The sequence below is a fragment of the Condylostylus longicornis genome, unplaced genomic scaffold (assembly GCF_029603195.1).
Source record: "Condylostylus longicornis isolate FDR11 unplaced genomic scaffold, ASM2960319v2 ptg000135l, whole genome shotgun sequence".
Taxonomy (NCBI): Eukaryota; Metazoa; Arthropoda; class Insecta; order Diptera; family Dolichopodidae; genus Condylostylus; species Condylostylus longicornis.
In genome coordinates this window covers 7,601,534-7,627,656 of record NW_026578103.1, presented here as the reverse complement: position 1 = coordinate 7,627,656, position 26,123 = coordinate 7,601,534, and the positions used below count along the sequence as shown (strand labels likewise).

Sequence of the window (26,123 nt, the reverse complement as noted above, 5' to 3'; positions counted from 1 at the left end):
TATAATAACTTGATAAATTTTAAATATGAAAAAACGAATTATAAATATTTCAAATATATTCGAATATTTACTTCTAAATGAAATTGGTAATCGATTTTATTTTTTTGTTTTGAGATTAAGAAAGTATCTATTTCAATTTTTAGTTCTGTATTAATATTGTTCGAAGATTTAGAATATTATCACAATTCTAACTCTACACTCGTTTCATAAGATTTCTTAAAAATCTTGAACTAGAATTAGAGTCTATATTTACCTTAATTAAGCAGCAAAACTCTTCTTTTATAATTACATTCTTTACATGGAGCTGTAAAAAAAATGAAAGCGAGAAACTTTCCGAATAAAGAATAAAAAATTACATAATAAAGAAATAAAACAAAAGACTTAAGTGAGAAACCATTAAAAGAATTTTCATTAAGTATAACAAAAAAAGTTTGAATTTATTTAATAATATTAAAAAAATGTTAGCAATTTTTCAAAGACATGGACAAGCAAATGATTAATATATGTGAATAATTTACAAATAAATTGCGAATTAAATCTTTTTTTATACTGAACTTAGTGCAAATTCTTGCACTAAATTAAATATAGAAAATTTAAGAAATTCTAAAACATGATTTCATGATTTGAATTCATTGCCACTCCAATTAATTCTATTGAAATAAAATTTTCATATAACGAAATCCAAAACCTATTTTTGCCGCGAAGTTCATGCACACGTACACACGACCGAAGTTTTAAAATTACAATGTGATTTCCGCCTTACCTTCTGATTTTCAATTTTTACTAAATGACATGACCTACATATATTCACAATTGTAATATACGATTATTTCCAAAAAAGGGGAAAAAACTTTTTCACATACATTTTAAATTACACATTTAAAATAATATGATAATAAAAAAAAAAAAGATGTTCATCTTTAAATTATTCTTAAATTTGATGTAAACTGTACATACTTAATTCTTAAATTTTCCACAATTTAAATTTTTGAAAAAAAAAAAATTCATATATGTTTTTCTCCCAAAAAATATCTTTGTTAAACCATCATTATTTTCCACATTATTTTTTTCTTTTTACTATAAATGTTTACTTATTTTTGCAATTAACCCACATTTTTGTTTTTTCTTCTTCAGTTCTAAAAAATTTTTAAAGTTAAAGTGCATAAAAATATTTCGTTTAATATCTTGACTGTCTTCTTACAACGATAATAGCATTTTCCATTGCTTTGAAAGCCTAAAAATTGTACCACAAAATCTAAAGCAAAAAAAAATGGAGATACAAGAAATAAAATTAGAAAAAAGAAGTAACAAATTTTGTTTAGATTACACTTACAAGTTTTTCACTCAATATTTAATGTTCTTTTACTCCCATTTCAAAAAAAAGAAGAAAAATAAAAACCAGCGGAAAAAGTAATTTTTTTAACATGCTGTAATTTTTTTTCTTTTTCAATAGGTTTGTACAAATAAACCATTAGCGCCAAATTCTATATAACATGAAAATAATTTAGAAAAAAGAAAACAGAAAAAATAATAAAAATAATAAAAGTTAGATAAGTTTTTACTATTAGTTTGATATTACACAAGTATTATAACTGGGTCACAATAAAATAGACGAATATCAAAACAAAAATTCCTTGTACTCTCAAAAATCTACACAATTTAAATATTTTTTATCAAAATATAAAAATCTCGACCATATTTTTATTTTTTGTTGTTGTTCGTTCCATGCTCTTAAATTCTTATACTAAATTTCTATTTCTTTGTTTGTTCAAAAGCCGTTCTACCGGCGGAAGAATACCAATATAAATATTTAATTCCCTTGTTTTCTTCTACTCCATAATATCGAAGAAAAATTAGTATAACCTCTAAACTTATCTTATATATTCTTTAAAAAATAAAAAATAGAAAAATAAGTGAACAAATGTAGCATGGCAAAGCATAAAAATATACCATAAAAATTATCTTCCATAGAAAATCTGAGAAATTTTTTCTAGTCATAATGTGTGTAATTTTCTCATGTAATTAGTAAATAACACTTTAACATATATACCTGCTACATACATATATACATATTTTTAGTAGAATTTTTATAAAAAATAAAATCAGAAAAGAAATCCGGCATTGCAATTTAATTTAAGTATCTAATTTTACATTCAAACAGAAGAAACTAAATAGAAGAAGAAAAAAAATTTTTAAAAATTCTAAGCCCATATTCTAGAAAATTAACATTAAAAAGTACAAAATACACGTCTAACAACAGCAAAAAAAAGCAAACCACGTTTAAGGTATTCACAGAGAAATACTCATAAAAAAACTCACAGAGAAAAACAAGAGCGTTTTTCTCTATATTGCTTTCTTTAAAAAAAAAGTAGGAAATATTTTAAAATCAAAATTCACCATGAGAAATAGAAAAATAAAAACAAAAAGTAAGAAAAATCAAGAATAAAATTTAAAGGTAAAAAAGTATAGAAACAGAAAAAGAAAAGAATACAAGAAAAAAAACCAATAAAGTTCAGTACTAATGGCAGTTTATTCGAGTTCATAAGCATAAATTACAAACTTTACTAGATATATGAGGAAGCAAATAAGTAAGAGGGGACAGGAAAAACAAAAAGAGTAACTAAACAACAGTATTGAAGTAAAAGTTACAAATTTAAAATCTGTTTTAATTCTAAACTTCAATTTTTTTAATAGAATTTTAGGGCAATCTTACACAATTTCATACTTAATTTTGAATTTTATAAATGTGCATATACGAATATAAAAAACTTTCTTCGATCTGTTTTAACATTATTTGTCAACAAGTAAGATAATTACAAAACAATATTTAAAAAACACATTTACATGCAAAGCTCCACAAACCTTAAAATTTTAATTTTAAGAAATTATCGTCCATCTTACAAAAACAGGTTGTAACCGCAAAATATCACTTTCGAATAAAGTGCATTTTAAATATTTTTAAGTCAAAAAATGTTCCTATTTTTTTCAATTTATTTAGTACAGTCTTAAAATATATTTGTTTTTCTTACTTAAGAGTTACCTTAAATATCTTAAGATTGATTATGTCTTTTTGTCGGATATTTAAGTATAGATTGTTGTGTTGTTACTGTTACATTTCTTATTATAGGCTTGTTAATAATAATTATAATTATTTCGCCTCATGATCAAAATGTGCTTTAAATCGAGACCTTTTCCGTATATAAACATAATATTACAAAATTGAGAAAATTGGTGTTACACCTCTTTTTTAGCCAGAAATATTCCAGTATGTAAGAAACTGCATGTATTTTTTATTATAAGACGAATTAACTTCAACGTTCTCCACCCTAATTTTAATGTTATCGTTTTAAGCTGCGGCCTAGTAAATAGTGATATTTTATTACTTGCATGTGTCACCGGTATGTGTAATGCAATAAATTAATTTTTTGCTTCATTTCAAACCCTTCAGGGTTATTTTCTCCCACTATGTTTAAATTAACAAAATAGAGGCATTTTGAATAACGAAAAACTGTACATGTCACGTCATTACATCGTACGACAAATTTTGAATAATATATACTGGATTTGAAATTAAACTGCGAAGCGTATTGTACCGGCAAGAATAATTTTATTTTGCATAATAATATTTTTCTTAAAATTATTGCTTTCTTGCAAATTTCCGATTTTTCGCTTTTATTTAATTGAATTTAACCAAAATAACTTAAAAAACTTCAAAAACATTGATTTTAATTCACAAAATTTTACTTCAAGCAAATTATGTACGTATGTATGGATGTATATAAGAGTAATTACAATTATTCGTCTATATTTATTCAAATTCATTAAAAATTTGTCCAATCCGACCTTGAAACTTGTTAAAAGCTTTATTTTTTCAAAAATTTTATTCGAATTTTTCATGAACTTGTTTCCGAAAATAATAAAATAATTCATTTCATCACCAATATGATCACCCTTCTATGTTCACAGAAGAAACAAAAATAAAAAAATGAAAAAAAAAAATTTGAAAGGTTTCTGGCTTTTCTCATGTTCTTTTTGCGCTTTTAGTTTTTTTTTACTTCTCAAGTTTTTCGTACTTTTCCATTCAATAGAAATAAAAGAATTTTTCATATACAGAAACAAAACAAAATACAAAAAAAAAACAGAAAATCAAAGAACCAGAGTGCCTTGATTAAAACCGAATACCTATATTAAAATATTCATCCATACATACTTACTTATGTGAATGTAATATGAAAGTATATGGCGTTTAACGGTAAATTTTATAATCTTAAAACAAGAAAAAGAATAATGAAAAAGTAACCAACTAGTTTTTTGTTTGTGTTTTAGTCATGTTACATTTATACCACCACATTTACAACAAATTCTGCTATTTTCATGATATTTGATTCTTTTTATGATTTTCTTCTCTTTCTGTTGCTTTCTGTTCTTACACACAATCACGACGACCTTTAATTTAGTTAAGACTCTTCTCAAAACTTTGATTCTAAGATTTTTAAAAGTTCTTTTTGCCGTTTTTTCTTTCTTTTTTTTTATTCTAGTTAAAGTTAAATTACATTATTCTGATTTTTTAATGTTTTTTTATTATTATTTTTTATTCTAATTTGTTTGTTTGTTATTTTTTTATGATTTTATTATTCATAGTAGCGTTTCTACGGTTTTGAAAATTTCGATTACTTCTATTTCAAACCGCAATATCAAATATAAATATATAAAAGCGCATATATCCCAACATTCATGTATACACCATGTTATTTTAATTTATTTACATTAAAAATGTTATACAAACACAATTACACTCATATAATATTATTAGAGTTACCGAATATTTTGAATTCTTTTGAAGGACGTTTAAAATAATAAGTTGTATTAAATCATAAATTTGCAATATTTGTGGATGATTAAATGATTTATGCGTGTTGCGGATGACTGCTTTTGTATGAGACGTTTTTAATTTTTAAAAGTATAAGATAGAAATTATTTTTATCATATAAAATTTTTATTACATTATTTTAAAATTTAATAAATTTTGTTTGAATATAAAAGTAGTTTGAATAAAGTCTGTGTTCTGCATAACATCTGTGTTCTGCATAACGATCTCATGCATAAAACCGTTTGAATATAAAACTCCTTAATTTTTATTTAAGTATGTAGCTCAAAATAACTTTCATTTTCAAAATTATCGCTTTCTCTCAAATACATACTTCAATTCAAATTAAACGAAATCTCTTTTTGGATAGGAATTGCGATTTTTCTATTACAACTATTTCTGAAATTAATTCGCACTGATCTCTAAACAAGTATTATTAGAACTAGCATTGGTGGGCCAAAAAAACAGAACAAAGAACACTTCAAGAAAGAAAATTTTTAAACAAAATTAAATTCTTTTCTAACAATCTAGAAGCGAATTCTGTTTTCATTTCAAAACTTGCATACAAAATACAAAAAGAGCAAACTAACATTTTCACATCTTAAATTTTTAAATTAACATTTTTTCTAAATTTTCTTATGAATCTAGTATTCTGTATATAGTAAAAATAGTATTAACAGACTCTCTATAAACAGACTTTATTACTTTAAATATTTGAGTAGGTATAGGTACACAGGTAATTGGTATAAAAAAGAAATACCAGTGCAAGTAGATATCTAAATGGTAACATTAAACCTGAAAGCAACCACACCTTGACATTTTATTAGGTAAGCACGTAAAACATAGCTAAATTTTTTGTTTTTTTTTTATTTATGTTTATTTTTCTATAGTTTCGCGTATAACATGAAAAATAATTTTTTATAAGAATGAAAAACATTATACAATAGGTAATTTTCTTTTTTATACTCGTATTCTTATTTTTTTTCTATCTAATACTCACTCCAATTACACTTAAAAGAGCTAAATTCTATAATATTAAAGTAAAATTTTAGATTCATACAAAGTACAGCGTGATTATATTTAGATTAATTGTTTTTCTTTTATTTTCCATTCTATCTTCCCCGCTCTACCTCCTCCCTTTTCTTTGTTTTGTTTTTTTGTTCTTTATTTAACAGTATTTTTTAACTGTTATGATGAATATTTCGGCTAAATTTTTTTGGATTCGGATATCATATCTTTAATTGATATATTTGTTTTGTAGTTTCTTCTTGTGTTAATAAATTTTTCATTATGGATAATTATTTAATTGATAATTCAAAAATTATTGTTATTTATTAATTACTAACATTATTGGTAATATCTACATTATTACAAATTTTAACAATATGTTACCCAGATGAGATATATGTAATTCTAAAATAACTATATCCTACTGTGCTATAAATACTTTAAACTTCTTTAATATAAATTACTATTTGTGTCGGCTATGATTGCATGATATCAATGCTTAAGTTAGACAAAATATCCTTAGGAAAAATTTGAACATTCAAAAATATATATTAATATATATATGTATATATAATTTTGTTTGACTTGATGGATATTTAAGAAACATTTGATTTGAAAAATAAAATCCAAGAGCAGATTAAATAAGATCTAAGCTTTACTGCTTTCAATAAACTGATCTTAATTTCAAAATAAATCAGTATGCCGTCCTGAGTTATTTAGTGCATCAATCGATATAGAGTGTTCAAACATATTTATCTTTGATTTTTGAATGGCTCTTGTCCATAAATTGAGGATTTTTACTTAGTTTTAATTAAAATTATATAATGAGGAAAAATATCTTAGTATGCCTTATAAGAATATTAACTTTTAAAATATTTTCCTACTTTACTAAAAATTTACCTACTTTAACTTTATGCAACCAAAAATTTAGAATTCTAAAATGAAAATCCTTTGCGAAGCATTATTTTTTACTTTTTAGGTCTTTGAAGCGTGGTTTACTAAAAAAGTTTTTTTTTAATCATATTAATTTTTTTTCGGTGTATTAAATGTACCGATTGAATTTATATAGCCCGCCTTTTATAATTTCAACAAAACTGTTCTGCAATCACGCTCTCTTATGCTCTGTAAAACTCTCCATCTGTATCCGGTTTTTTGAATTACTTCAACACTACATACTGTATAGTGTTAAATGTTATGTATTCTATAAACACATGTTTATTTCTAAACATTATTGACATTTCTATTTAATTAATTTGAAGTTATTTGGAAAATTAATAGACTAATTTATTTTTCAATTAATTATAATTAAAATTCTGATGTTACATTAATATTGTGTATGCTACAATTGAATTTACTTTTAATAGGTCTTTATTTTATCATCATAATTAGTTAAATATTTAGCATTGTTTTTTCTTTTAAATTGAACGGAAACTAGAACACTTAATTTATATATAAGTATAGGACCACTTAAAAAAAGCAAGAAAAATCTCATTCTTTTTTGTTTGTTTTGAAAACTTCTAATCACAACCAACTCTCGTTCATCAATCTCTTAATTATGTATATAAAAAAACTGAATAAAATGCGTTTAGAAGTTTAAATTGCATACTTTGTTCGTAATTTAACTATTGTTCTTTCAATCATTCAACGTACCATAAAATTGTTGGTTTTTAGAGCAGTACTTTAAACTTTATACATCGATTTATTATGAATTACAATCTAAAAACAATCTTGTCATTTACAATGCGTAATACACTTCGCCATAAGTTTCTTAATAATTCAGTTAAGTCGATTTTGGGCCAAAACTGCTATATTCATAGCAGCAATTAAAACAAAATAATAGAATAATTCAAATTTAATTGTGTTAAGCATACCGTACGTTATTTAATGTGAAAGGACAGTTTGTTTTCCCTATTATACCTACATTAAAACAAAGCGTTATGTAATATTTAATTGAAGGTGATCTCACATATGCTTTTTTTACACTATTTTGCAATTGATATTAATTATTTTCGAATTTATTTTGGAAAATTTCAAAGCTTACTTTTATTTCACCTCCAAATCAAAAAATTTTCATAAAAATTTAAAAACTTCTGGTCGACACTGTATACATATTATAATAATGTAGAACACGCAATGACAAAAAAAAACTGGTTGTATAAGATTCACCTTTAAAACTCTTACCTACGTCAAAAAATAATCTTGTTCTAGCATATTTTTTATTTCTTGTTGACTTTTTGCAAAAAAATTCAAGTTTTAAGACTTGAATTCAAGTTTAATGCTTTTTTAAGTATCAATCAAATAAGTAGAAGATACACGATGATTTCTGGATTTTCTAGACAGCAGCGACAAACAAGAAAATTTTAATTTCAATCATTTATAATTGAAATTTTTATATTATCATCAGTTTTTATCCTTATTAACGGTTTATGTAATTTTTAAGTTGACAACTTTTCTATAAATGTTATAAAAGCATTTAATTTGAATTCTCCACATTTTTTTTTTATTTTTTATTCTAAAGTAATTAGAATATTTGAATTTAGATAGTTAAACTTGAATTTATCTATTCATCAATGTAAGTAGGTAGTTAATTAGACTTACATATAAATCAGGCATGCGTTATAACGTAATTGTTTTATACGGCTCGCGAAAAGTTAAATAGTTTCACAGAAGTGTTCCCCAATAGTGTCACGATTGAGTAACGCGCTTGATTTGCCGACCTGCGCAACCTCTCTAACTTTCGACGTATGGCCTATTATTTTGCAAAGGTATTAATTGCCTGATATATTGAGAGAATGTTGACTTACCAACTTAACATCAAGTATAATTTAATTACAATGCAATAACATTAGAACAAACATATGTTAAAAAAATTTACTATATAATTATTATATAAAAATATAATATTTAAAAAATATAATAAAAAACAAAAAAAAAATCTTATAGTAGCATAGACTATTAAATTATACATGAAAACTGCCATATCGTAAAATTTGATGAGAATTTTCCACGCAAGTTCTTGTTTATTTTGTTAAGAAGAAAAAGAATTCTTTAATTTATTTTAAAATTCAATTGAAACCAGTTCATTCTACACCAATATTTTATACTACTTTTTAATTGATGTGAAAGAATGACAAATTAATTTAATTTGATTCCCATGATATGCACCAGTAATATGCGCACATTACATGTTGGCATTTAAAAGAAAAACAAAACAAAACTAAACGAAAGAACAGTTATAATGTGTTACACGTTATGTAAACTAAATTTTTAAAATGTTATTTATTTTATAAATGGTTTACAAGTTTACATTAAATTGTAAAATTATTTTATTATGCAAATCATGAGATCATATAATGGCCTAAATCTATTTTTTTGTTTACACCTCTGCATAATCTTCCACCAGTTTGGTAATACTTAACATATATATAAGATTCTTTTTAATTTAATATTCTGTAAGAGTATATGACACCTATTTTTATTTTATTCTATAATAAATTCTACACGTTAAAATTCAATTTAGAATTAGTAAACAATTTTTATTTAAAATGCATTTATAGACAAAATGCATAAGCTAAAAATATTTTTAAAAATTTAATAATTTTCACATATAAACTATAAGCTACACTATGTATGAATATTTTTTTAGTTTTTAATTTATTATTATTGTCATACCGTAAATATATGGAGTAAGTTCTAATAACATAAATTTATTGCTATGCTTACTAATGAAATTTAGGTGTAGCTGCTCCAACTAAGTTGTGAGAAAAAACAACTAAACCTTTTGATATTACAATTACGTGCCTATTAAAATTAAATTTTATTTTAGAAATTTTAAATGATCTTTGAATATGGTATGCGCAGTTACGTAAATTTCGATTTAAAATGCAGTATAGCTGGAGGAAAAATTGTAGTGTACGTAACACATCGTTATTAATTGTAATTTTATATTATTTATTTATATAATTATTAATATAAATAATATAAATATAATATAATAATAATTTTATAATATTGTATTTTGATTTGAAAGAGATCATTTGAAATTTCTAATAAAATTTCTAATAAATAATAAAGAGTTATCTCACTTATTTTCAATTATCTCACTTATTTTTTACAATAAGTGAAACTCCGAACATCTAAATTTAAAAGTTTAAATTAAGACCTCTAATATTCAGATACTCATTTGTACGTTTTTCATCATTGATTAAATTGAGACTTTAGTAATCAAGGCTCTACGCTGCAATCAAAACATTGGAATCTAAAATTTTTATTTAACCCGTAAATATGTGTTCTATATTTTAACTAAATGAAACTTAAGAAAAATGCTTTATCCCCTTATGAGAGTTTTTATGTTTTTAAAGCTTGTGAAAGTGTTAAAATACAAATTCTGTTAAATATTTCAATTGATGCCTGAATGAATTTAGTTTTTAATTCTAAATCAAATATAAGCCTTTAATGTAAGACGCGTTTTCCTATAACCACTTCTAGTGAATAAATGTTTTAAACCAACTGAAAAAGAACCATAAATCAGTAATAAAAAACTCCATTGAAAAATATGAAAAAGAAATTCCTTGAATTCTTAAAAAAAATTTTTAACGAATAAATTCTAAATATGTATATAAAATTTTATTATCATTTCCATTGAAATTTAAAAATTTACTGCTATTGTAAAAATAACAAAATTTTCTTTTTGTTTTTCCTTACATGAATACTCGCGTATCTTTTAACAATTATCCATTATGTTCATAATTATAAACAATCATTATTAAAATTCATTAAACGTTCTTTTACTTGTGCCTGACCCATCCTTCAATATGTATTTAAGGTATAATAATTGGCCCTCTTACATCATCAATCATAATTTAATCAGTTATGATAGCTAGAAATATTTTCTTGTGCCTACATATATGCATACATATGTCCATACGAATGTGTGTACAAATTTGCATACATTAATTTTATAGACTAATAAATTTTCATGTTTATAAAATGCTAATTTCTCCAGAAACAGAAAAAAAAACCCGATAACATAAAGTAAAAGACCAGCCAGCCCTATACAAATATGAGCATATTATGTATATACGCTTGTCACAATTTAATTTTTATTGACATTTTATGAATAAATCATAATAAATACATTGACTTATGTATAAAATAAATGTGTATGTGTATCAATTCAAATGCAAAAAAAAATTACACTAAATTTCAAAAGTTTTTGAACATGTTTGATTTATTTAATAATTATTTAATCAAAATTTCTTAAAATGAATTCTTTTAGTGATGATCGTCGTGACTTAGTGTACTCAAAAAGATCAGTTTTAAAAAAGAAACTGAAATAATAACGTTATTTAAGAGTTTTAGACAGGGTGAAAATTTAACGCAATTTGAAGTTTCCGATTAACCTTATAGAGAAATTAAGGCAAAAAGATTATATAAGCAAAATTAAAAGACTCTGAAAGCTGCAAAAAACTTAGCTGTAATATAGCTTGATTTCTATATAAATGTAGATACATTCTGTAAAAATGAATAACAAACATCGAAAAATGAATAACAAACATATTAAACCCAGAAAATTGCCGTTACAAGCAGCAATCACTTAAAAATTGAGTATTGCATTTCTAAATTTTATTATAACTTAAAATTTATAACTTTAATCTAATCATAATTTCCAAATTTTACCAGCGTGTATATATGTTTCTTAGTCACATTTTTAAGAATTTGAACTGAATTACTCACTTTCTACATTAGACTTTACATTTCTAATTGAATTTTTTGTTTTCTCAATATTTAATTAATACACAATTAAATTTGGCCACTTTTTGAATAAACTAAGTGACTCAGTTGCATTTATGCACTGGTTTTTTTAAAAAATAAAGAAATTCATCAGGGCCATCGGGTAGAGATAAGTGTTAATAACATATTACAATAGTGTTAAAAAGCAGTGTAGCACAAATAAATGATTGTAGGTATATTTGCTTCTTTGTATTCTCAGGTAAATTTTATGTGAAATTTAGTAACAGAATTTCTCATACTACTTTTTCTTATGCAAAATATCGATTTTTTTTTCTTTCTTACAGAACAACGTAAATGAATCCCGTTATTTCATTTTATTTTTTTCTTTCCCACTTTTTAGTTTCGTGTTAAATACTTGTACATACCATTATACATAGTAGATTTTTTTGATTTTCCTTTTTTGCACGACTACTCAAATATTCCAAAAATGAATGTATCTACGAGAGTTATACCAATCATACTCACATGTATATTTATTGTGTTGAAGCATATAAAACAAAAATATAGAAATAGAGTCCAAGAACATAAAATAGAACTTAAAGTGTTAGAATAAACTGAAAAAAAAAAAGCAACAAAAATATAGAAACGTTATATTGGTATAGTGAAAATTTCTCTTGATATTGTTGAAAATTTTAAGAAAGTAAATGAGAGACAAAAAAAACTTTATTAATGCAATAAATTCTATACCTGGCGTATTTTTAGTCCATTTACCTTTGATGATTTTATGATGATTTTAGTGCCATTTTTTCTTCTTGTTCGTGAACAATTTAAATCTGTAAAACAGAAAGAATCTGTACTTTTATTTTTTCTATTTTTAAAGCAAAATTTCTCTATATCTTCACTTTTTCTCACTTTATAAAATTTTTCAATTGATGTGATGATCTCGTTTTTTTTTTACTTTAGTACCATTGAAATTAAACAATAATCTTAGTTACTGCTTTTTTTATTGTAAAACTGTTTGGTATTTGTTTTGTATATAAATATACTTTTAAATTAAAACTAATTTATGCTTGAAATTCTCAGAAAAATTAAAAGATTTTCAAAAACTTAAGAGATATACAAACAAACAAAACTAAAAGCACACATACGCGACGAAAGTTTAACAAGAAAAAAATATCAAAAAAAGATTAACGAAAGTTTTTATTTACATTTCATCGGTGCTATTCAAATAGAAATGGACACAACAAAAAAAAGGCAAATTAAAGATTATTGAACTTTTTAATGGCCCCGGTTGATTGTAAAATATACACACATAAGCTATTATAATAATAATTTGAATGGTTCTAATTTGTAGTAAATACTAATTAAAAAAAAGCTATAAAAAAATGGAAAATAGAACAAAATTAAATCTTATCGTTATTCCCGGAACTGACGCATTCAGTTTACCTATATTTTGTTTTTTTTTTTTATTTACTGAACAAATTCATTTAAAAAACATAAAATTTTACCGCTTGTTTCACAAAAACAAAAAGCAAATACATAAAGCCTTATTATTCAAATTAATTCCGTATTTTGTTTAAAAAACATAACAGTATTTAAACAGAAACCGTAATTTTTGCACAATAAAAATTTGTTTTTTTTTTTGCAAAACTAATTAAGTTATAGGTGAATAATGATAGATAATGTGAATTTCGACAAAGGAAAACATTTCAATCACCTCAATTCTATATTAATAGCATCTTTTATAAAATATAGATTTAAAATTATTTGAATATTTTTATTAAAATTTAATAAATTATTTGCAAAATTAAGTATTCTTTCAAAATATTTAATTTGCATTTAAATGTTATTTTGTAAGTTTTAAAAAATTTTTCTATCCTAAAAGTATGCAAAACGGTGAATTTTGTTAAAGCTAATACTCAATATTTAAAATTAATGAAAAAACTGATTAATGCGATCAAAATGTTTATTGGAAGAAATTCGATCAGCAATAATGTGAATTTGTTTTACTTTTAAAAACTTCTTACACATATGATTAGTGCTATTAACACTCTGCTAGAAAATACTTATGTACATATAAACTTCCTTACAAAATTTTCACAAAAAAATGATTTTCACATATGAAGTAAATTTTAAATAAGCAAATTGTACGAAAAAAACAAATTCTTGCCACGTGAACAATTCCTGGTGATTTCTGCAAATTTCCGCAATTCGGTTTGAAAATCACTCATTAAAAATAACTAGCTAGAACCCAAGAAAGAAAATTTTTCCCTTCAAATTTTTTAAATCTAGAGGAAATGATTTTTTTTTATATAATTTTGTATTCGATTTGCAACAAAAAGTAGGTTTCTTTAAATTCACATCTCCTTATGTTTACACTATCTTTGGTGCTTGTTTAGTCCTAGTTTGTTACAAAAGTTATAATGTTCATTCTTTTCCTCTATTCAATTTTTATTTAAATTAATTTATTTTTTTCTACATATATGTTGACAAATTGACACGAACTCAATGGAATTGATTAGTGATTTTGTCCGAATTAAATTTTGTATGTTATGGCAATATTGTATGCACTGGGAATATTGAGTTGAGAATATTTAGGAAAAAGAAAATAGTAACCTATTTCACCGCCAATAAATTAAAATTCTAAATATATAGTGTAATTTCATAAATTCGATGATCATTTTAATTTTTCTATTAAAATAAATGATGTACTTTATAATATTTTTATATTGTTAAACATTATATATTAAGTTAAATATGTATTATTTAATATGTAATTAACTAGTTCCAAGTATAATTTTACAATTTTTAACAATAATTTTTCATATTTTAATTCATATTTAAATTATTTTTAATTGTATACATTAATGAATAGCAATTACATAATGTTATATCCAAGTGACTGTTATACTCCAGGAAAATGTAAAAGAAATTTTCAACATCTTAAATTCACTCGCTTTCTCCATTCATTTCCTGAAAAAAAAAAATTAAAAAAATATGAAATTAGTTCAATTGTATTTTTTATTAAAAGTTTCTTAATGCACAATTAAAATTCTCTATACATATATTCTTTTGTAAAATTTCACTATTCAACCTAGATCTTCTAGCGCCTTAGAAAAATAAAATTCTTATATTTTGCCTCTTAAATTCTTATTTTTATGCTACATACATATATATTGTAATTAAATCATATTAAATCGCTTTCAATTATAATAAAAAAGAATTCTAATAAAAACTGACCGGCAAATGATCATCATTTTATTATTGCTCATTCATCTCAATGTACATACTCGTATGTATGTACCAACGAACCAACTATCATTTGATTGTTAAAATTTTTAACCTAATTTTAATACCAGGTTTTTTTTCTGTTTTTGATGAAAATCATAATGGTGATGACTTCTTTTAACTAACCATGCCTACTCTGAAGAATATAATTAGAAAAAAATTGCTCAACAGTGTTTATAATTTGAAATAAATGAAAATTATAGTTAAATATGAAACTAGTTTATAAAATATAATATTTTTATTTAATTACTCTATATAGGTTGGCAAAATAATTTCAAAAATTTCTCTTTTATTTTTCAAATTAATAGTTTGATGGGCCTTTGTATACATTATTTAAATAAATAATTCAACAACGCAATATCTTTAAAATTGATAATATTCAATATATTTAATTTAAATGATTTGAAGTGGTCTAAAGAATTATTTACGTTTCAAAGTTCTATTACATTTAGAAATGCATTTTTCTTTGCTTACATCCCTAAGTAATGAACATTTTTAAGCACCCATTTTAATTTCTTAAGAACAGCTTTACATAATCATTAAAATATCATTCAAAATAAGATCAAATTAAAAGTAAAAAAAATAAAAAACTTCTATTGTTCTTAATTTTCAACTTTAAATTATAAGTAAAAGTTGGTATAGAAAATTCAAGTTTGGTTTCATTTTGAATTAACCATACCTTTTTTTCACACTGACATAATTTTTCGTACAAAGTAAATGAGCTTGAAAATCTACTAAATGATCTATTCATCACATATAGGGTCAAAATAATACAAAATTTTTAAATATGACATACTTATAAAAGTTTCTAAAGACAAAAGTTTCTAAGTGTAAACATCTAAACAAATAAATTTTCTTTTTGTTTCAAACCGGTATGATGAACAAGGAATACAAGTATTTTTACTTTCCCATATGAAAAACTAATTTTTAATTTTGAGCTGCGTGTTCTAAATTGTAAAACGTGTTGTTATTATGAGCATCCTAATTGTAACTTTTGTTTAAATCTCAAGCGTTATACAAACAACAATATTAAATTTACAACAATGAACTATCTTTTTTTTTGTACATTGTTATCATTGGGTTACAACTAAATTACTTCAATTAAATTATTAAATTTATTTGAAAATTATTTCCGAATTCAATTAGCACCTTAAACAAAGAAAAAAATAATTGAAAATTAATACAAGAATATAAAAAAGAATTAATATTTTATCATACTAAAAGAAAGTCATTATTCATTATATAAAATATATGCAATATTAAATTTGTCTTTAATGTATACGAAAACCTATAATTTACTTAATAATACAAGCATATTAAAAATCAGGCTACAATACTTCACTTAGAAATATAACAAGATTTTCTAAATCAGGTTTCAATAATAACTCTCTAATAGTATAAATACGACATATACTTTCAAAATCATATCATATGTGCTTAAAAATCAGAAATGCTATCAAATTTATTACAAAAAAAATCCTCCTACATTACAAAACCTGTCATGGTAGTTATATAGAATCAATTTTATGCTTTACCTAGATTATATTTCTTTTTGTTTAACTAGATCATCATTTTAATAACACTCTTTAATCATTTCATTATATATAGAAAATCAAAGAAAAGTGAACTATAAATTTTATATTTAATTTGCTAAAAAAAAAAAATAAGACTAAAACATTCAATTTTTAATAAAAAAGTTAATCAAAAAAAAATTATTTTTTATTATTATTTTAATATTGCGAATGGTTATCTGAGAATAGCAGTTATCATGTTTCCAAAAAGAAAATATATAGAGTAAAAAAACTAAATAAAATATCGAAAAGAAAATTTCAATTCAATAATTTTAGTGATCATGATAATGATGACCTAGATATTTAATATTATATGAGCTATATTTATAATGTATAACAGATATGCAAAGATATTTCATATATCCATTAATTTAATATTGGCTATCTAATATATATAACTGTTAGGCTATTTGACTTTGGTATTACTGATATTATATCCGATACTGTTCTCAATTTCTTCTATATATAAAGGAGAAATTTTTGCTTTTCCAGTTTTTCAATATATTTTAAATATATGTGTATGTGTATTTTATCGAATAAAATTACATTTAATTTATAGATTTGAAATAAATTTAAGAATTTTATATTCAACATTTTCTTTTTCAATTTTGCTTATAGTTCTTTATAGTAAGATAATGAAAAAGAATCTGTAACAAACTCTCTATCACTTAATAATAATTTGTATCTCCTTTATATGCATATTTGTATGTATTTTATATTTATAATAATATGTATTTGATTTGTCGAAAACATGCTTTACATTCATTCAAAAGAACAAGCCTGAAATATAATTAAATTATACACTTTGACTTTGTATAACATTACCTTAATTTACTAAAATAACTGGGGTATGCTTATACATATATTAAATAATTATAAAAATTATTACTGTATATTTATGTACAATTATATTATTATTTACTCTACATACATACATACTTGCAATGATTTTTTTTTTTTGTAAAAGATTTGAATCTCAATAAATCTAGTTCTCATATTACACAATTTAAAACTCTACTTATTCCCTAATATTCAATATTTTTTTAATATCCAAAAAATAAATATTATTTTAATTTTTTTTTGTAATTTTTCCCAAATTCCAATCAAAAATATGTAAGGAACTCCATTCAAGTTATCTATGTATGAATATGCGCGTACGTTTTCAGTTGCTGCAAATATAGTACTAAAATGAGAAAAAAATCATAAACAGCCATGATTTTACATTTTAATAAATTGGATACAAACATAAATTTAATTCAAATATGAGATCTATTATAAAAGATTTACAATAATATGAATTAAATAAGAAATATATATATGTAAGTATACTGAAAAATTATCGCACCACCATATACAAACTTAAAAACTAGTTCAACCAAAATAATCTTATAGCTTGCTATAATAATAAATTTAAAGTCTTTTATACAATAAGCGAGAATTTTCTTTTAATCTTCAATCGTTCGTATATTAAAGAATCAAAATTACATATGTATAAAATTGTATGAATATTATGATCGGTTTAAATGACTTTATTTTAAAAAAGAATTTAATGAAAAAAGGAATGCTTATACATATTATAAACCATAGACAGAAAATCCTATAATAGAAATTTCTTCTATATATGCAAAATCTAATGTCTATACCAGCGAATAAATTTAAAGTAATGTATGTACCAGCGATCATCCAGTAGATTTAAAACAATAATTCGCAAAAACCTTTGTGTTTGATTGCGTTTTACCCGAATCCTGAAATGTAAGAAATGTTAACTAAAGCTTTCGACTAACCAGAACTCACCACATTATGAAACTGGAACGGATCACAGGATCATCCACTTAAGTGATTCTATACCGTTTATCTTCTGTTACAAAATGAGATTCCTTTTTCTCTCAACTGTTCTTCTATCTTTACAATTGTTTTGACACATTTTTTGTCATAATCACCTGAAATATACGCTTATGTATCGGAACTTTAAAATAAATTACTTCAATAAATCAAATAAAGAACATGCTAGCTTCTTTTCTCGCCAATACATCAAATACCTCAAACAGTCAAAAATCTAATATAATTTATTAGATTTTTTTTTTATTATAACAGATCTCGTGGTAGATTAGAAATTCATTGTATCAGACTTATGTGAATTAAAGAGCATATTTGACTTAACTTTCCTTGACCGAAAATAAAACATTGTCATGTTAACTAATTATTATGTATATTATTATTGAACATGCTTATACAAAATATTATAGAAAAATAATATCTACTCAATTTAAATACAATTTTTTTTAGTATAAAATGTGAAAAAAAACATACAAGATTTTATCACTAAAAAAATAATTTTTCTCGAATTCTTTCAAAATTTAATGAACATCTAAAATAGTAGAAACGACATAATTTCTTGTATAACTTGGTGAAATTTCAACATTTTTCTATACAAACTTCTATATACAAAACACGTGTATGTACATAGCATAGATAGAAAAGATTTAAATCAGTTAATGTGCATCCAAGGAGTGGCATACATAAACTTTGCGCACTTTATTTTACTATCATCTTCTCTATAATTTGCTGTTCTCTTTTTCATTTTATTCTTATTTTATTCTAATTAACATGGACATTTCGATTGATTTTTAAAGTGATAACCAACAATTTGAATGAAATGGGTCACACTGATCGAAATCAAAATATTATTGCCCGAAAGGAAATAATCGAATACATGTACGTTCGAATACATAATATACGTAGAAACAATTTTACATCGTAATAATCATTAGAACGCATTTTTGTAATAAAGAAGACTCTCGCCGGTGTTGTTCTTGCTTTCTTCTCAATTTTTTTACTGAATAACTTTCTAAGATTCTTCAATAACTAAAAAAGAAAATGTTTTTTACTTTTTTATTAGATAAAATTTTATTATTAACAGATTTTATAGAAATTTACTAAATCTGATTTTAAGTATACCTACATACACATGCACATGTACATCAAATGAGTATACTCTATAATATAAAATTAGAACATGTATTAGAAAACGTACTAGAATATGAAATTAAGCTTCTGTGTTATAGGCCGGAATGGGTTTTTAATTTATAATAAAGTAAAAGGAAAAAAAATTGTTTATATAACATGATAATCGCGGCATGCAACAATTTTATAGAACAAAAAAAAATGTTCTTGAGGTGATAGTTATATTGATTGCCGATGATGATGATGATTAGTGATGATGACCATGATAATTTTTCTATTACTTTTCTTTCAATATTAAGGGAATTAGAATTTAATTTGTGGTTATTTTTTAAACTAATTTCAAGATTTTACTAAAGATAAAGAAAAAAAGAGTTAATGCGGTAAGTTAAAAGGCGTGATTTTAAAAAATAAAAAAAAATAAAATAAACAACCGTTCTTTGATTCAATATAGAAGCGCTTATATTAAAAGAGTATATAAAAAATTGTACATTCATTCACACATACTTATATAAACTTTTTGCAAATCAGTGTAATAGCGACATTAAAATGCAATGAAAAATATTACAATAGCTAAGAAATTTTTAATAAATTTGTATTTAAAAACAAAATTTTAAATTAAGTGTATAGCATGAACTTTGTGCAAAAAAACCTTTACAATATTCTATTGTGAATAAATATTCCACTGTGAATAAATTCTTCTAAGTAAAAGCGAACGAAATCCGTGTAATATATACATGTATAAATATTTTTGTAATAAATAAAATATTTATACATGTTGTGGCAAACGTTGTCTCTGAATAACAAATCTGTTTTCGCTTATTTTTGCTAAGAATTCGGCTACATACAATTAATCTCTGCAGATTTACCTGAAAATTTAGCCGATATCAAATATTTGTTAAGATTTTACTAACTACTGTATGTGTTATTTCGACAACTTTCTGAAGAAAAATTTTACACCAAAAATATTGTTTAAAGTTTTTAAATTTTTTCATTCCGGGAATATTTGCCCGAAAAGAAAATTCATTGAGAAACGTTTTGAAAACCATTTAATTTAAAACATTTTTTTTTTGAAATATTTAATTAATTTTAATTTTATTTTTTCTTTTTCAGCAAAAATGAAAATATTTTTGCCACTAGTCACGTGGATAGTGCTGATTAGTTCGGTAAGTGTATTTTTTTTAATATTTTTTTTTATAATTTAACAATTTGAAACAAAATTCAATTTAACACTAATGTAAATACTATAATAGAGTCACAACATGTGTACTTGCAAAAAATTTCACTATAAACAATGGAAATCTATTATTAGTTTAGAGTCATCTTATTGCATATTATTAGAAGTCGTATAAAATACAGCCATATGCATTTATTTTTGTGAGAAGTAGAAAAAGTTTTTTTATAATCAAAAAAAATTTTACAAAATCACCATATTGTTCAAAAATATTTAGATTTTTAGTATAGAATGCAATTTATTTCAAATTTCGAAATTAGATTTTATTCTAAAAATTATAAAATTTTTAAATAATATCCCATTACCTCAAATTATTCGTCTCAACATATTGGTGAATATTTATAAATCCTTATGATACCCTGTATAGGGGGAAAAAATAAATTTGAAAAAACCAGCTAAGTTAATGCAGACTACGCCAAATTAGAAAAATTTTTTACGGTTAGATTTTTTAGATTACGGTTATTAGTAAACAAAAAATTAATCACAACAATTATAGCTTTGTTGACTGAAACAACCAACACAATTCGACAAATGATTTTAATGCTATATGGCACGATTGCAAAATACAGTTACACCAAACGTAATACTCTTTATTACCTTACTTATAAATGAGTTGAAATATAAAAGATTTTGTTTTTTAATCGTTTTAAATCAATTCTTGGAAATATCCAATAAATTTTACATACATACATATAATAATATAAAACTCCATAAAAATCGAAAAAAATTGCATATCAGTTTTTTAAACAGTGTTTAATTCAACAATAAAAATTTCTCAATAACTCATAACAATTTTAATTTATAGGATACTATTGAGTAAATCATATAGATAATCATTAATTAAAACATATTATGTACAAGAAATTTACAGATTTCTACATAGTGAGAACTAATGAAGTCATAAAATAAATAAAAAACAAAAAAAAAATTATAAAAGTCTTTTAAATAGAAAACAGATAAATACAAAAAAACACTTTATATATTAATTTTATAAAATTATGCGTAAATTTTTAACATAAAAAAAGCGGCATTACACTTTTCAAGGTCAAAACTTTTTTAAACAGTACAGGGTGAATTTTTTACCAATAAATTAGTCGTTATCATCCTCTTGTTAATTATTGCAATTTCGTTTTAAGAAAGGTTAGAATTCAACGGAACATTTTAATCAATACAACATAACAATGTGTTGGCAGATTGCTTTCTATCCAAAACGTTGAATTCATTTTCTAACGAATGCGTTCTTAATTTATTTTTTTTATCCTACTTTGCTCCTATATATATTAAACTATGTATTGTATGTAGTATATATAAAACTATGTATGTTCTATATATATAAAACTATAATATTGGATATAATTTTTTAAACGACCAGTGCAAAACCACTGGTCAGGTCTAAATTTATCAATATTTGTTAAATAAATAAGCAAATATTTGACTGAAGCAATTTAGCAGAATATATGTATTGAGCCGATTCGGCAATAAAACAGAAAAATCAAACTGAAAAATAATCACCCGTTCTATAACATTGTCGACAATGAATAAAATAATATTCATATTTAACAAGATGTATAAGAAAAAAAAAGAAGAAACAAAATCAAAAACTAAATTCCTTTTACTCCTTCAAAAATTAATCGTTAATCACTGTTCAAAAATGAACATTCTTTAATCATTTATTTATTAAGAGCATTATTGCATTGTAAATGGCGCCATAAAATACTTTATGCATTACACTACATGTTTTTTAATTTTATTTTGCTCTTATGTATACATACATTACATTAAAATTACAAAAGATTTTCTTTTCTTCTCATATACGATAACCTATTTAAATTAAAATATCATCTCATTGAGTAAAAAGCAGAATAATCGAAACAATCGTACAAAAAAATGATATACATACTTTATAATACATAGATATATGTATGTATAAATTAATTTTTTATTCTTATGAAGGTATTTTAAGAATGTGCGAAAAATCCTTACGGTTAAACCTCGAATTTTTGAAGCTTTCAATTTTATGAACTTTAGGTCTAAAATTTTAAATTTGAAAATTTGGCTAATGTAATAAGTAATGGCTTCTAACACATGGCAAAACGTATCTTTCCTTGGAAAAATAAAATGTTTCAAAACCACAATGAAAAACATTTTCGCAAAAAATTACGATATTGCAATAAAAAAGACCATAATCCATCTTAATAATCTATTTATTTCGATTACTGGTCTCTGCTTATTCATATATATTACAAAAAACAAAATTTTAGAAATAAAGAAATATTGAAAATGTCGGCCTCAAAATCGCCTAAATATTGTAGTTACACTGTATATACCATGCAGAAAAAAAGATTTATTTTGTACATAAGTTCAACAAGAAAGCTAATGATATGCAAATGAAAATTAATGATTTTATGAAGACAAAATTTAAAACAAATACAAGCACTCTTTTTAAAGTAAGATAAGATAAAAACTATGTAAATGTAATAATTTGTAGTTAAATAAAATTGTATGACAATTCATAAGAATGTAAAAATGTCCTTGAAAAATAGAAAGGATGTGATTTGTCATGTTTTTTTTTTGTTTTTCTTTCATTTACCATTCACTTATCACAAAACATAGTTTTAGTTTTTATAATCAAAAACTTAATTTTTCTTGTAACATTTCATCTTTATTGTCTAGAACATTAATTATAGAAAATTGTATTACTTTATTAAATTTTACAATTATTCCTGGATTATAGGAAAATTATTATAAAATTTGATTTTCAATATTCAGAATATATCATTATAATTTGATCATCACAATTATTTCGATTTCGAATGAATCGCACATAGATTTATATAAATTTCTATATAATATGTGATAAAAATTAGGCGAGCTTATTCTGATTTTAGGTATATGTAGGAGTGCTTAAAATAAAAAACAAGAGAAATAGATTATTCTAAAATTGTCATTTATCTTTTCCAACTTAAATTAAACGTACTATACATTATTTATTTACACATTAAGCCAGTGAAAACAGACAACTACACGATAACAAATTAATAAAACAGTTACTTCCCATTCATTTATTAGAGTTGGGAAAAGGCTTACTTAAAGTACAATATGTAAATCGTTTAATTATATTCCTCTTTCAATATATTATAAATTTTTTAACCTGTAACTTAAAATGTTAAAAAAGCAGCCCCTTAAATATTTGTAAAAAAAAATAAAGCCCACATTGTGATTCCACACAAAATAATGAAATTTCATTTATAAATTTCGATCTGTTAGCAATTCGTTGTCCTTCGGAACACATTTAGTCAAAATATGAAGACAATAGTATAGAATAGAACAAATTGTGTAGCTTGCCTTCACTTCTAAAATGAGGTACGTAATTAGTTTAGCTCAGCCCTGAATTTTTTATCACTGGTAAATCATTAAAGTATAATAATTTGACGTAATAGTACCTACATATCATAAATATGTACATATATAATGTCTGACACTCAGATGTAATGTCAATCCCTTTCAAAATACATTTGTTGTAAACAATTGCATTAGATCAGAAAGTTCAATAAATTTATATTAATACTCGTATATAGCTTGTATACGTATGAATTAGTGAACATCATGTACAACATAAATAAGTACACATATAAAATCGTATATTTCGAATTAATATTTTTTCTTTTTATAAAAATTTTTTTTTAAAATAACGTATAACATCAAATTCAAATATACAAAATACCATGTATCTAATTCTGCAAATATTTCGTATGTATATATATATATATATATAACATACATATATATATGTATATGTAGTTTAATATTTTATGTTTACATTGCTGAACGAACCGAATAATTTTCAGAGAAAACAAGTTTTGTCTTTTCTTTTCAAATCATGGACATAATCTTTATGATTTTGTAATACTCTTATAAAACATTGTAATTTTGTTTGTAACACCATAAGACTTAGATATCTTTTTGCTTCTTAGCTTCTACTTTTTGGTTTCTTTTTTGTTTTTTAATTGCTATATTCCTTTCACGTTTAAATGTACTTTCTATAATAATAATAGTAATAAACATACACTCTCGGGCGTACATAGAATATCTCATAGAATTAATTTTCATTTTTATTTTATTTTTATCTTACCATACACTTCTTATAATACCACTTTGTGTATACGTCCATGCCATTTAATTTTTGATACCAAATGAATCTTATCTACCATATTTTTTTTAATTCTATAAAAATTATTGTGTGAATACGTAAATCTTCTTTCCATTTTCAAATTTAAACTTTTCACACAAAAAAAAAAAATTTAAAGGTATGAATAAAAGTGGCAGATTTGAAAAAAAAGTAATCATAATAAAAGATTTATCGCATGTCTATAGGAAAAACAAAAAAATAGGGTCTTACCACTTTCTTGAAAGTTGAAACTGTTTTTTTTTTTTTAATTTTGAATTAAAAAGTTTAATAAAGATTTTTGAAACTTTGTTGCAATCAATTTACATTCGAAATGTTTTATTGAATGCCGCCGTTTAATGGTGTTATTATCATAATGGGAAATGGCCAAAAATCATTTATGTATACGTACTTGTAAGAAGTTAAATCAAAAGAAACAATGTAGAGAAATTATTATAAATATGAAAGAAAAATGTAGAGAAATTATTTTAAAATAAACAAATTTTATTTATTGCATTATATAGAAAAATTCAATTAGGTATTAATTAATAATATTGTCAACATTCTTAAAAAATAAAAATTTTATTTTGGTTATAATTTTATAACAGTCATCAAACTTTGCCGGCATTCCGACAAGAAAAGGTATTTGAAAAATGTATGTATTCATGTACTTGTGTTGGAATTCTATAAGATGATTACAATATAAGAAAAACATCCCCGCAAAAAAATTTTAACAAAATATTTTTTATAAAACAAAAAATATTTTAAATTTAAAATTAAAAAATTTAGTTTAATTTAAAGCAAAATCGATAACAAATCGTGATAATTGAGATTTTCCAAAAACAAGTTTAAATCTTTAAACTAGATTAACATAAAACCACTAATTCGCACATACATATATAAATATATACATGCACACTCATGTCCATGAAATATAATTGTTAACTGTAAATCTTAGTTATTACTAATTTTATCGCGGTTTTTCTTTTTCGTTTTATATTATAAAAAAACAAAAACAATAATTATAAACAATATTATTTTACATGCTTAATGCTTCCTTTTATTACCGACCGTATTGTGTATACAATAGGTAGGTTATGTGATGGCAACAAATTTTGCATATCGAGTTTTCGGTGGGAATGCACTTCTCCATAGTAGGGAAGTGTAAATAAACTATTTTTAGCAACCTGTCGGTCTGTCGGTCTGTCGGTCTGTGTGTGCATGCGTGTATCTCAAGTTCTACTGAACCGATTTTTATGAAATTTTATATGTAAGTTTATTTCAACCATGGCACGG

At 23.4% G+C, this 26,123-nt stretch overlaps 1 protein-coding gene across 1 annotated transcript in view; it reads left to right on the top strand.

Annotated features, from left to right (window-relative positions):
* LOC129615157 (uncharacterized) overlaps positions 1-26,123 on the top strand; it is a 180,247-nt gene that overhangs the window by 8,532 nt on the left and 145,592 nt on the right. Inside the window, 1 exon segment of the mRNA XM_055530250.1 lies at positions 20,542-20,600. Coding sequence (XP_055386225.1) covers positions 20,547-20,600 — 54 coding nt within the window. The 5' untranslated portion in view covers positions 20,542-20,546.